Source organism: Drosophila guanche, unplaced genomic scaffold (assembly GCF_900245975.1).
Source record: "Drosophila guanche unplaced genomic scaffold, DGUA_6, whole genome shotgun sequence".
NCBI lineage: Eukaryota > Metazoa > Arthropoda > Insecta > Diptera > Drosophilidae > Drosophila > Drosophila guanche.
In genome coordinates, this window is record NW_022995743.1 from 18,320,821 (window position 1) to 18,334,759 (window position 13,939).

General features: G+C 42.4%; 6 protein-coding genes across 7 annotated transcripts; 3 read left to right on the forward strand and 3 right to left on the reverse strand.

The window, feature by feature from the left end:
- Positions 1-270: 270 nt before the first annotated feature.
- LOC117592667 (small RNA 2'-O-methyltransferase) lies at positions 271-10,001 on the reverse strand. The gene is made up of 3 exons (XM_034286627.1): positions 9,728-10,001; positions 1,206-1,375; positions 271-1,142 (listed from the first exon to the last, which is right to left on the reverse strand). Exons 1-3 carry the CDS (start codon positions 9,953-9,955, stop codon positions 365-367), a joined length of 1,176 nt encoding a protein of 391 aa, XP_034142518.1. The 5' UTR covers positions 9,956-10,001; the 3' UTR covers positions 271-364.
- On the forward strand, positions 4,836-9,697 carry LOC117592629. Of its 2 annotated transcripts, XM_034286570.1 has the most exons (5): positions 4,836-4,961; positions 5,616-6,200; positions 6,265-6,426; positions 6,488-8,478; positions 8,547-9,696. In XM_034286570.1, the coding sequence occupies exons 2-5, from the start codon at positions 5,801-5,803 to the stop codon at positions 9,078-9,080; spliced, it is 3,087 nt and encodes a 1,028-aa protein (XP_034142461.1). In that variant the 5' UTR covers positions 4,836-4,961; positions 5,616-5,800; the 3' UTR covers positions 9,081-9,696. The 2 variants fall into 2 exon arrangements, with proteins under 2 accessions (XP_034142461.1, XP_034142469.1); XM_034286578.1 differs by lacking the exon at positions 4,836-4,961 and having other exon boundaries at positions 5,593-6,200; positions 8,550-9,697.
- Positions 10,002-10,362: 361 nt separating the features above from the next.
- LOC117592675 (GTPase Era, mitochondrial) lies at positions 10,363-11,752 on the forward strand. Its single transcript, XM_034286636.1, has 2 exons — positions 10,363-11,405; positions 11,473-11,752. Exons 1-2 carry the CDS (start codon positions 10,433-10,435, stop codon positions 11,670-11,672), a joined length of 1,173 nt encoding a protein of 390 aa, XP_034142527.1. The 5' UTR covers positions 10,363-10,432; the 3' UTR covers positions 11,673-11,752.
- LOC117592692 (probable peptidyl-tRNA hydrolase 2) lies at positions 11,693-12,189 on the reverse strand. The gene has a single exon (XM_034286660.1). The coding sequence runs from the start codon at positions 12,162-12,164 to the stop codon at positions 11,745-11,747; it is 420 nt and encodes a 139-aa protein (XP_034142551.1). The 5' UTR covers positions 12,165-12,189; the 3' UTR covers positions 11,693-11,744.
- LOC117592709 (cytochrome c oxidase assembly factor 4 homolog, mitochondrial) lies at positions 12,120-12,386 on the reverse strand. The gene has a single exon (XM_034286683.1). It carries the CDS (start codon positions 12,343-12,345, stop codon positions 12,148-12,150), a length of 198 nt encoding a protein of 65 aa, XP_034142574.1. The 5' UTR covers positions 12,346-12,386; the 3' UTR covers positions 12,120-12,147.
- A 1,163-nt stretch (positions 12,387-13,549) lies between these two features.
- Positions 13,550-13,931, forward strand: LOC117578409. Its single transcript, XM_034263872.1, has one exon. It carries the CDS (start codon positions 13,680-13,682, stop codon positions 13,845-13,847), a length of 168 nt encoding a protein of 55 aa, XP_034119763.1. The 5' UTR covers positions 13,550-13,679; the 3' UTR covers positions 13,848-13,931.
- Positions 13,932-13,939: the final 8 nt, after the last annotated feature.

A 13,939-nucleotide genomic window follows, 5' to 3' on the forward strand; every position in this document is an offset into this window, starting at 1 on the left:
CTCTCCCCTGCTCAACCCCCTCCTTGCTGCATCCCTCTATTGTTGCAAACAAAAGCAATTTCCGTGCGGGTGCCACAGCTAGACAGACGACACGGCGTCGTCATCGTCATCATCATCTTGGCGGCAAAGGCAACCCCAATTCTCGCAATGTTTTCCCAGTGATAGTGGTCAGTCGAGATGGGAGAGGAAGGGGCGGTTGATTCCCTTAACTGAAAATGTGCTTGCAAAAACTCACCCTGCACGAAGATAAATATAAAAAAAATAAGCAGATTTCGTCCTGCTAAGATTTATTCAAAGTGTCTACATAGGAGATGATATAATGTTATATATTCTTAAGATGGTTCCCAACCTGAGGAGCGAAGCCTTAATTGATATCCCAAAACTCCTCGTCCTCGCCGGGTAATTCGACCTCATTCAAGTTCTGCTCAGTGGGGTCACTATGGGATGAATTTACTGAATCTTCGTCGGAATCCTCTATCAAAACAAATTCATCTTCGACATGAATTAATTTATTTTTTAGGATGTCGTCAAGGATCTCTCTTGTAGCACCCGTGCGATGGATGCGTGACAGTAGTATCTCAATTGGCATTTTATGTGTGCCCGCACAGTCGCACTCTCCGCGTTGATTCTTGCAGTATTGCTTAAAACAATTCAGCTCATATTGGACATCGTCCCATATACGTTGCTCCTCGCTCCTCGTATCCACATGAAAAGGATAGGTGACGCCATGCATGAGCTGGTAGCGATTGGTAGTCAGTAGCGATATGGTCGATTTCCCCACATTTGAAGTGAGCGGATGCTCTAGTCGAATTTCGAGCATGTCCTTGCGAACGAATAGCGCTATCTGCGACACATGACCCACGGTCTCGTAACCCTGGGGCGGATTGCCCACACCCATTAAGGCGAACATGTAATTGGGATATTTCTGGACAATTCCCATGCACCACGTCTTGAATTGTTCCCGCGTCCATTCAAACTTGTGATCCTCGTGGCGAAATCCATTCGGCAAAAGGGGATTGAAGCGCGTGAAGATGACGTTATAGTCTGAATTCGGAGTGCTAAATATAGCAATTTTGGGTTGCATGAATCCAAAAACATTCACTGGGATTTTCGCCAGCACATCGTCATATACGTGCTCGATGCTGCAAGTAAATGTAAATAAATGTGTATGGTATGGGATTGTATTCCTTGACAGCGCAGCTTACAGTTCCAACGCAATAACAGCATCTGTGTCCCGTAATTCTTCCGAGGAATCAGCCACGTTTCCCTGCACAACCTGCACTTTCAAGGCACACTGGCGTTGCCTAATATGGTCGGACACCAATGGGTCTATTCGATTCATGTACTTCCTCAGCACTGCTTCGTCAATGTCAACCTACGAAAACCAATTAAGCGAATTAAAACTGCCAACCATGTTACCGCGGTATTATCGATAAAATACACTGAAGTATACCCTTTGATTATCAAACTATAATGTAAATATACCGTACATCTTAAATCATTATCCTCCACGTCGATCTTCTGTTTAATATTACGAGCTGGTTAGGCATCTCAGCTTTAAAAATGTAATTTTACTCGAATTATCATTCCCCTCTTATTTGTACTCATTCTTATTGGATTGAATGCAAAATACGGTTCAAACTAAAAAGGTCAACCAAAAAAAAGAGCAATAAAAGAGCAATAAAATTCGTTGTTGGTCAACCGACAGTACGATATGAGCACCCAACCTACCCTACTATAACTATCTATATCTATCTAGAAACATTCTCGGTATCTATAATCTGCAAAATTTTGTTGAGATGGCAGGCCAACACAGATTGATTTGTTTTTGGATTGATTGGAGCCAGAGATTTTGGTCAATTCGAGGATGTTTATCTCTCCAAGGGCACTTATTCCGTGCAGGATTTTGGGAAAATTTTCTGCGATGAAAATTCCTATGCTGCGAGAAAGAAATATCCCTCAAGATAGAGAGAAAATCACTACGGAAAAGAGAGAAAATCCTTAAGGGACATTTAAAAAATTCTCGAAAAAATTTAAAAGGCGGATGAAATTCATTATATGTACCATTATATACCGATATACTATTAATATACATTGAACTCATTTTCGTAGCTAAAATATATAATATACCGTAAATGGTCACCCTGGTTAGCAGCCATTTACAGTAAACTAATCGGCATTCACAACGACCGATCGCTGAACATCGTGCACATGTGCGTATCTAATAGCCCATTTACACTGACATGGGCTACCTATCGATAGTTGAGTTAACTTTATGTGCGCGATCACCAGGACAACATGATCACCGACCCATGATCCATTTCTTGTGATCGTCCTGGTGAACGCACTTTATCAGAGTATTTGAGGATTGGATTTTGAGAAATGGATCGTGAAAAATTACGATCCATTGAACTCGTGTCCGATCCATTGCTTTAGGCTCATATCGATAGATCAATACTTCGCTTTTATGATAGAAATGCTCAAATTGCATATGTACGAACGTAGTATGCAATTCTATACTGGCGGCGGTGGACGGAGATGATTTGTAAGCGTGTATATTTAAGAAAAACCAAACGCAAAAACAAACAGCCGTTCGTGCCAACATCCTTATTTTCTAAGCCGATTGTATTTACGACGTCGCGATGGTAAGGTAGGGATGGGATCTAAATCCGATCGAGGCCATGCATAATATATAGGTATCAAGGGGTTTTACAGATACAACAAATATTTCTTAATAGAAATAAAAGCGGGTATGTCAAAAAAACTTTGGAGTAGCTAAGAAAAAAGCTAAGACTAAACCTAAGCGTAGAAAGCGTTTGGGCCCTGGTAAGGAACAGGCATTTTCTATTACAATTTGTAATTTTAGGATGGAGAGGAATGCTTTGATATTCTGTTTTCACGGCAAGGACAGCTAATGTTTGGCTGGCAGTCCCTCTGGAGAAGAGAGCCGTTACACATTATTGATAGATTTCGGCATACATTTTATAAATGTTTATGCATAAATAAAAATGCAGATTTTTCGCGATTTGCGTGGGCGGCGGGGGCCGGGGCTAATTTTTTAAATGCATTTGTAACAGTGTGAGCATACTGAAGTCTGGATGCAAAATTTGGTGGCTCTAGGTTTTATAGTCAGGCGATCAACAATACGGACGGACATACAGACATGGCTCTATCGACTCGGCTATTGATGCTGATCAAGAATATATATACTTGGGTCGCTAAACGTTTCCTTCTGTGTGTTACATACATCCGTTATTCCCCACGAATACAATATACCCTATTTACTCTTCGAGTACCGGGTTTAAAAACAATATGGTACAGGTACACAGACTGAGTGCCGGGTATAAAAGTTGTGACGCGTAAGATGCGTCTCACACATCCCTTCTCGTTGTTATATCTAGCGGTGATAGCTCACACCAGAGACAATATAAGAATAAGATGGATAGCGTCATATGATTTTTTTTTTACATTTTTCTGCCTGGCTCCAGCGCTGGGTCCAGGCTCTCGAAAGATGTATGTATGCAAACGTACATATTCTGAATCTGCTTGCATTTATAGGTTATTTTTAAAGTGCTTCGAAACTATTTATTTATGTATGTATGTTCATGTGCAAGGCAACCGACTTTCCAGTCGGACCTTGTAGAACGTTTTGCGAAAAGGAAGCGTTCTTTTATGCTTCCCTGGCAGACTTTGTACCCCAAATAAGCGTTTTTTCATGCATCTTTTTCCACCAAAAACGATTTAATCCAAACAAATTAAGTCAAGGATCTGCACTAGGACAATTTATACATGCTTACAGGTTTCTTGCATGCCGCGGATGTGCTATTTAACGATAGGAACAGTTTAGGAATGTATCTTAATAGGTTCATTTCGAACGTTCTCTTAAGCATACACCATACATACCCAAGGAACAGTTCTAGATGCACGCCAAATATGTCTTCTCCTTTAGGAAACTACAACTGGAAGCGAGATCCGAGCGTTTCACGAAGTTGAAATTTCAACAACCTAAGCGGGCGCTGCCCGCCCACCGAGCGGTGACGTTTCGTTTGTATACTCATCTATACATTGACTGTATCTTCAGTAGTCTAAGCTCAGTACTCAGTTGCACTAACTGTTTGGTCTACCAAATAAAGGATGCTATTCCCATGACAACGATAGGAAATCATAACTGTTTTTTGTTCGGAATTTTTCGCACCGATCAACGAAAGACATACCAGTAAAATGAGACGAATAGTAAAATACCGAGGCAAAAATAAGAATAAGCCTATCTTCTGTCGACAGAAACAAGAAAAAAGGAAGGAAACACGCGCAAGAGGGCTGGAAGAGAGCATTAAGTGAAGACAATTTTAATCTTATCCATGCAGTCGAACGAAAACTGTTTATATGGATATCACATTATAATAATATATGTATTAATATGATAATTTATAATTCTTATACTCGGTACTTATTTTAACAATGTATAAGGAATTAAAAACACATCTTTATTGCATTTCTGTCCCGCCGAAAAGGACTTATCCAATAATTCCGAGCTTTCTCCATGCTTTTTTGTCCTCCTAGCTCCCAGCTAGCTCTCATACAAAATATTAATTTTAACGGATTTCATTTCGAAAGCAAACGCAAAACAGTGTACCCAGAGAGCATGAACTTTTCCCACTTCTGTCATACTAGGCACAGAGCGAAATATATAAATACTGAATACTGGGCTTTAACTCGAGTTTTTACATGTTGCAATAAAGGGGGTTAAGTAGGTTAAGGTCTTAATTTCCCTCGGTATATTTACGGTATGTCTTGAATATGCGAAGGTATATTTCGGTATATTTATGAGGGTCAGACTTTCACACTGCTTGTAACTTGTTACGAAAATAAGTAAAAAATAAAGTGAATAAAAGCGATTTACTCTATGTGAAAAGTAAACGTGATGTGTAGAACGCTGTGTAACGTGTAAAAGAGCTGAAAAAGTAAGCAATAAACTAACTAAATACGGCTATGCACTGTACAATCTGGTTAAAAAGTGGCTTGTATAGGACAGAGAAGGAAAACGTACAAAACAAGAAGAAGAAAGAGTTGGCAATACGTGAGAAAAATAGCTAGAAAATCAATTCAATCAAGTTTTGCTAAGGCAAACGAGTGGAGCTGTAAAATGTTATTAACAATTACTCGAGTGGCAAAATACAACAACCATATGTAATGCTATGTTCTATAATGCCGGGAAGAAAAATCGATTTTTTTCTCCTTTTGTTTGTCTGTTCGTCTGTCCTGTGAGATTTTCCCATTATTGCAGACTTTATTTACACAATCTTGAAGACAATCTGCCATTGCAACATTGCAAACATTTCCGAAAGATTTAAAATTATTTTTGTGTTTGTTTGTACTTTACTTACACACTAATACAACAGAATCGCGGTGCTGTCGGTGTCTATTTGACATTCCCCACTCTACCTGATTTGAAAAAAATGTGCATATGTATATACTCCATGTATGTAAATACAAAGTGTAAAAAAGTGTAAATCAAATGAATTAAAAATTAATGCAACGTGCGTTAAAAATTATGTATTTAACACACCAGACAGAATCTAGTTTACTCTTTACTAATTCCTTTCTGCACTGAAAAGGAATAGGTAACAACACTCAAAACGAAGTTGGATAAAAACAATAACATTTGTGCACGGCACTACCAATCATCTCGACGTTCCTTAATACGCCTTGCTTAAATCTGAGGCGAGACTGAAATATTTCCTAATCCGCTTGAAGCCACGTCCAAAGGGGGGGGGAATCTGCAACACTGACAAACATCGAGATGGGAAAACGGCTCCCATTGGAACGCCCACCGACAGATCGCAACATACGCAAACGAAAGCGGGCGGTGGCCAAAGAAGCCAGCGATAGTGTGACGGAGAAATGCCAGCGCCTCAGCGCGACGACACAAGGGAATGGACATGCATTCCACGAGAACGACGACGAGGACTCATCATCGTCGGGCTCCGCTTTCGGTGTTGAAGTATCGGAAGATGCATTAGTGTTGAGGACCCCTCAAGCTCAAAACCTCCTGTTGGCTGGGGCAAGTTTTGCCAGTGACCACAACCACTCAAACTCAACCGAGTCACCGCGTCCGGTATACACGTTGCGCCCATCTGTCGTCAATGGAACCATACTGAGAGACGTGCTCTCAAAGGCTTGGCGTTTGGGGCGACCCATAGGTGAGTGCAGCCTGCAGTGATACAAATACAAGTCGCTGGTTTTAACCATCATTTTTGCATACAGGCAAGGGCAACTTTGGCGAGATATTCCTAGCATCAGACGACACTGTCTGCCCCGTTAGCTCAGAGAGAGCCAAATATGTCGTCAAAATTGAACCGCACTCAAATGGACCACTGTTCGTCGAGATTCACTGCTTGATCAACACATCTGACAGTCTGACTAAGAGTAAGCTACACCCCAAGGTTTTTTGCTTGATGCTGAGCTTATTATAATTTTTTTGTTGCAGAAATAACCGATGACCACGAGGATGCTTCCAGCATGTCTGCTCGCAGGCAAAATATTAGCAATGGGCCTCCGTCCGGAATACCACGCTACATTGCCTCAGGCACACACTACTTCGGAGATGCACGCTATCGGTTCTTGGTCCTGCCCCGCTTCGATCGCGACCTGCACTCACTTATAAAGAACTCACGGGTGGAACAAAAATGCCTGCTGGTCATCGCTATCCACATAATTAATGTGTTGGAGCATCTGCATGACAAGGGTTATTGTCACAACGATATTAAGGCACAGAACCTAATGATATCCAAGTGTAAATACCTCAAGCAGCAGACAGTTCCTACGGGCAAGGGCAAGGGGGCAAAGAACGAGGGCTACGATGAGCATTACGATGAGAAACAGCAGACGACAGACAGTGGGAATAGCTCGGAGCAGGACACAACGGATGATGTAGTCAAGTTCAGTGATGGCGACGATGACTACTTCATGAAGAACAAAAAGTTTTCTTTTAAGCACATCGTGGATGTCGCCGAGGAATACGAAGAAGATGAGGACTTTGATGATGGCGCCACTTCGAACAGTAATAATAGCAACAGCCAGGACACGTATCACACGCCACTTAACAAGAATAACGGAAGCATGCGAAAGACAAATATTCAGTTCAGCGGTTCCAATCCGGTGCGGTCGTGCCGACGAGAAAAGCGCAACTCCATGTACGAAGAAATGGTTAAGTCGCACTATCTGCGACCCACCAAACGTGTTAGCTACCGAGAAGACTTCAACGAGGAAAAAGACGATCAGTCACCAGTTACTTCCGATAACGATTCAGAGGAGTTTTTTCCACCATCGGCCAGACGATCGACAACAGCCGTCGGTAAACGGGGTAGACCCGCACAAGCAACTCCATGTACGCCCTCGAAGTGCTCTATAACTACGCGAGCAACGCGCCACCAATCAAAACTTAAAAGGGAAATGAACGAAGGTAGCAAACGAAGTGGGAGGTGCCAGCAGGACGACAACCAGTATCATGCAGAGTATCAGCTCCTTCCCGCTGAGGAAGAGCACGTGTTCCTTATCGACTTTGGTTTAGCCTCAAAGTATCAGGACCGCGGTGTGCATCGTCCGTTTATTATGGACCAACGACGTGCGCACGACGGCACTCTCGAGTTCACATCGCGGGATGCCCATCTGGGGGCGCATTCGCGGCGTAGCGATCTGGAGTGCCTGGGCTATAATTTGGTGTATTGGTCGGAGGGGTATCTGCCCTGGAAGGATGTGGCCCAGCAGCAACAGCAGGAGAAAGTGCACCGCGCCAAGGAGCTCTTTATGACAGACGTCTCTGAAATGTTGCGACAATTCTACGGCAAGCAAGTTCCTAAGTATTTGGGCGAGTTTCTTAAACAGATTGGCCAGTTGGCATACCAGGAGCGTCCCAATTATGAACGTTACCGCAACATTTTTAAACGGGAGTTTCAGCTTCTGGGCTACGACCCTAGCCAGATGCGGTTAAACAGCGAAGAGATTTTGCGGACCCGCTTTCTTGTTAAGGAAGAGATTGGTGGCAACAAGTGCGATATATTTGAACTGAACAACAAGATTTCGACTAACGTGATGCGTAACTCAACGCTCAGTACTCCGTTCCAGGAGCACTCGAATCGTGTATCGCCCAAGAACCTAAGATCCAAGTCGAGTAAGAGAAATGTGAAAAAGAAGTTCTCATGGGCGGAAGTTATCTCGCAGGATCCCGATCAAATAGCCCGCGAACGGGCTACCAAAGAGTTTGAAAGGGAGGAGACGATTTGCCCATTGCAAATGCGGCTTCCCAAGCGATATGAGGGCAGGCCAACCTATGCGATACTGGCGGTTGAGCAGAGTCGGCGCGATAAAGGACTGGTCGTGCAGGAACATAACGAAGGCGAATGCAATGATGGAGTCGATGCAGTGACTAACGAGCAGGAGGAGGAGGATAATGATGCAGCAGAAAGCACTGATGGAGAGGTACATTTTGTAGATAGCAGATATTCAAAAATGGTCGTAAATATATATTTATTTTTTTCATAACCCAGCAGTATGCAGAGCAAGTTACGTCCGATGAGAGCGATTACTCAGACCATTCCAATGAAGCAGTGCGTCGAAATGTCAGGGGAAGAGCCCATAGTAAAAGAAGCACCACCAAGAAATCCCAAACACATGAGCTGAAATCCAACCGAGGTGCCGCACGTAGTGTGAAAAATGTAGCCGCGGCTAAATTTGCCACCGGTGCTGTTAGCAAATCTCGCTCCACTCCGTTGTCATCAGTGGCCAGTAACAAACGTGGCTGCGCCACACGCAAAGAAAATTCCACTGTGGCCTCCGCCACGACTGAAGTGGAGCGCAAACTGAAATCAATGCGGTCACCAGTGGATCGTCCCAAGCAGCGGGGGACGCGACGTCGCCTATATAAGACTGAGTCAAAAATTGGCCCGCACAATGTAGAGAACAACTCGAGCTTGTTGGAAGTGGAGAGTCTGTACAGCGAATACGATGATGAGAATATTTACATAAAGGGGCGTAGTGTCAACTCGTCCAGGCATTCTCGCAAATTATTGAGAGGTAAATAAGAACCGACCGACTAGGAGGCTCCAAACAAAACAGTAGCAAAGAGCCAGCAAAGCAACCTTAATTCGTTTTGAAGTATTTTATTGGTAAACAAGGCAGATGAGGTGTTCAAAGGAACAGAATATAACCTAATCATACTAATACACGTGGACACCACTCGTATTGATTTGTAATTTTGGTTTTTAATAATTTAAGTAGATAACTGTTAGCATTCAGATTGGTACGCTCAGATCAGTACGATATCAACGCAGTTCCACGCTCAAGACGTTGTTGAATATGTTGAATACATTTTCCGATGTTGTAAGATATACATATACAAACGTATGTACGGAACGGAACACACTGTGTGCAAGAACAGTACACTGTTTGGCCGTACTCCTCATTGCCTTAATAGCAAATTTTTCATATTTTGAAGTTTCGTTTGCCAGTTTTGCGTTATTCTTATGTTTTATTACCCTTTACCCGATTCGATTGCATATAAAAAGGTTCATACTCTCCTCAATAAAGTATTTAATATAAATAGATAAAGGTTATTTCATAATTAATATGATAGCAGTCTAAGATAGGATACGATACAGCCGAAGTAAATAAAATGTAATCGTGTTTCCTTAAAAATGTCCCTAAAACAAACGCCACCTCCCATTCTTACCAGAACTATATCTTCAATCGTCTCAATCCGGCGCAGTAGGGGGAAAAACCGAATTTCAGCACATCCAAATTCGACCGCCTTACGGATCCCTCCCCATTTTGGGTCGCCTAAAATTTGAACGGCCGCGCAATACCGCTGCTCGTAAACCGGTGGGTCAAAGCTTATGTTGGTCTCCGTCATTGCCGTGACGGTATGGAAGTCTCCACATGGCAGTTTGTATGAAAACATTGTAATTTAGTTACGTGTAGTTCTGTTTGGGGAAGGCTTTTTTTTTGTTAGTGACCGTAGACTTATCGATAAAATTTACTGCCTGACCGTCAGAAGACGCAGGTGAGTACTCAGATCAGCGGGAAAATATACCAGATTTACAACCGATTAAATACTAAAGTCTAGAAAACACGCGAAACAAACTCAAAGGGCCAAAGAGCACTAAATGAATACAGTTTTCATCTTATTTATGCAGTCGAACAAAATCGGATTACCCGATACCACTAACCAAATAGTATAGTACTATATTATTTATATACTCTGTACCCAGAGAGCATGCATTTTTCCAACTTTGGTCATACTGGGCACAGAGCGAAATATATGACACTTTCTGTAGTAAGAAAATTTAGCGCATCTGTGTACTGTGCTTAGCAATCGATAATTAGCAAAAGTCTTGTGTCACACGGCCATTAAAAAACTCAGGTATCGAAGTGCAATATGCGCTATAATTTATTTTCAAGTCCTTTCAAATTGTTGAGTAGCAATAAAAGCAATAGATTGTTCCTTATAAATGAGCGCAGTTTGTCCAATGCCTCTCTATCCGACGACACATCGCCCAACCATGCGAAACTTCCGCCTCCTTCTCAACAGAGTGCGAAAAATATCAAGTCAGACGATCAGCAGAGATCTCTGCACATTGCTGTAATCGGGCTGCCCAATGTGGGCAAGAGCACGTTCATCAACAACATAATTAACCACAGGGTATGTCCCACATCCGCCAAAGTGCACACCACCCGCAAGTCGAACACGGCCATTTGCACGACAGGACAAACTCAGCTCGTGTTCTATGATACGCCCGGATTGGTGACCCAGCGGGAAATAAAGAAGCACCACTTGGAGCAGAGCTTCAAGAGCTCCTACCGACATGCTATTCAGCATGCGGACATCATCGCCGTCATGCAGGATGTTTCTAACAGCTGGACGAGAAAGGAACTGCACCCCACTGTCTTGGACACGTTGAAGGCCTACGCCAATATACCGAGTTTCCTCGTGCTGAACAAGATAGATGCGCTTAAATCGAAGCGAGTTCTCTTAGACCTGATTAAGACTCTGACCAATGACACGGTCTCGGGTCAGCGTGCTGGCAAAGGAGCAACGCGAGGTATAGCAGGAGCCGCCATGAATCAGGTGGCAGCGGGAATTCCACTCAACAAGCGGCAAACCACTTGGGATCACTTTGATAATGTGTTCCTTGTCTCAGCCATGACAGGAAACGGGCTGAATGAGCTTCAGAACTATTTGATTGGACAGGCAGTGCCAAGGCAATGGAGATTCGCCTCCGATATTCACACAGATGCCAGCCCCGAGGCTCTAATTGTCGATAGTGTTCGCGCCCGTTTGCTAGACTACTTGCCGCAGGAGATACCCTATAACCTTAAGTGCGAGCTTGAGTATTACAGCTTGGAGAACTGTATGTATATGTATACGACTCAGGCATGTAATATAATTTCCATATTAAAAAACGATTCTAATTGCAGATGTTGTCTACACGTCAGTTCAAGTGCAATGTCCCACTGAACGCATTGAGCGGTTGATATGTGGCGAGTCCAATGGCAAACTGCGTCAGATTACTGAACGTGTGACCTCCGATTTGGTCGAGATGTTCGGCCAGGCTGTCTCACTGACCATTTCCACGGTCTCCAAGGACAAGAAGAGTACGTCCGCCGACCGAAGTTAGAGCGCTCAGATTAGCAGTTGTTACGATGAATTGGTTAATGTTTAATTGTAATGATTATATAAAACATAGAACTCATAACAGTTTCAAGTGTGCAATCAGCTTATCCAGTTCAGCTCCTGACGCTGGTCCCAAGCCCAGAACCGTGGCCGTTCCCGGGTCAATCTGTGTTCGGCCAGCATCCCTCACCAAAGCAGAAACGACGTTCGCCTTCTGCGCTTGTCGCTCCAAGTTATTTAGTTGCTCGAAGCTTTCGACCCGCAACACAACCTTTGGTTGTCCCATGCGACACCATCTCTGCAGAGTAGCACTCTGTTCCGCTGAGCCCTGTGCGGCGTTCTGGTAGCACATGACGGCAGCGTGTGCACATTGGGAAGCCGTTTTGCCTTTGCTCATTTTCAGATCACTTCGAACGACGAGCGCCAGCTTGGTTGTTTTTGTGAAGGCGATTCTGGTTCCGATTATCTTCTGCAGAATGCTACTTGACGTTGGCATACTTTTTACTCTGCTGGTCGATATATTTCTGCATGCAGGCCCTGAATTCCTTCACTCTGTCCTGGCATGCACGCCAGTCACCGGTCTCCGCTATACACTCCTGCACCTTGTAATGTAGCTCAATGCACCCCGTTTTTTTTAGCATGAGCTCCAAGGGATCCTTTTCTTCAGCGGCGGACATCTTTTCATCAGGTCCGGCTAAAGTTGCATCATTAGTTTCGACTAGGGTTGTCAAAAATATATCAAAATATCAATATATCGATATTTTTTCAAAATAAAAAGATATATATATATATATATATCGTGATATTTTCTTTGCCAAAATATCAATATTTATCATTATATTTCTGGTGTTCGTTCGGAAAACAACTCTTTTTTGATTTAAAAATTTTCAGTAAATTTTTTTTTCAAATATTCAACAAGCCCTCTTGCGCTTGTTTTGCTTGGTTCCTTCAACTTTTGAGTATGTGTTGTATGCCTATGTGTTTCTGTCGACAGAAGATAAATTATTTCTTTCGCCTCGATATTTTAGTATTTAATTGGTTGGTTTTCTTTTATTTTTTCCGCTTATCTGAGTACTCAAATGCGAAAAGCTGGCTGCGAAATGTTCTGTAGAACAAAAAACAGGGTTGATTACTTATTGTTTGAACGCATCTGAGTACTGGGCTTAAGGGGATTAAGCCGATCTTGTTTCGAGCCAAGTATATTTCAAAAGTTTGCACTACTGTATCTACTACTTTTAAAGCTTTTTTTAGGTAAACCGACTTTTTTCACATTCCTTAAGTATCTTACATCCTGTTGTAATGAACTTTGTCATTATATAAGATGATGAATATATCTATTTGGTATACTCAGACTCATTGCACTGTCTAGGATATATAAAGTTTTCAAATCCAAAATTAACAATTTTTTGTTCAAAATGTAGACTTCTAAAACTAAAGAAAAGTCGAAAAAGTTTCCTGTCCTGATTGACTGTCGTCTAAGGTGTTGTTTATTAACATATGTATATATAGAAACGACTGAGCTAAAATTGGCCGACCAACGAATTATATTGTGTGAAGAAAAATAATCTTTACCTAAAAAAAAAACGTTAAAAAATAACATAAGTTTTTAAAAATTCTTTAAAAAAACTTATTTCGAAGGAGAAAAGGGTATTATAAAGCATGGTTAAAGCCCCTAATCTATAAAAAAATATGGTTAATTACTATTAGCGAATTGATGTTGCTTCGGCGTTGTTTCATTACTTTCAAGTTTTTGTGTACATCCCAGATTTGTGGATATTACTGATGGGAAGACGCTGTCCATTGGCCTCCAAGTGGACTAAACTGTGTAAATGTTTGCCCCTTAGCGAATCAGGTCAAAGACATTTGACCATCCAGGTCGCAGCTGGATAAATATGTGGAGGGCAGTGCTGAGAAATTGTAACGTGTATGTGGGTGCTTATAAATACGGTTTGATCGATTAGTTAGGCAGTATCTAAGCTTGAAATAAGCAAGGCATCTGTCGTTTGCAATCATGGATATGTCGGTGTTGTGGATGTATCTGCTCATGGTGTCCGTCCTGCTGTTGTTCCTGGTGCCCACAGCGGATTCAACGTTCCTCCTTTGGGCCTGCATATTACGTCTGAATATCTGTCCGTTTCTCACCACCACAACCCCTGCTACGAGTTCGGCTGGAGGTTAATGGATTAAAATGGAAATGCGACAGGGCCCGTCAAATTATTAATTGATTAACTTTCCACAGACGGCTTGGCCATAAATAAATGCAAAACCCCA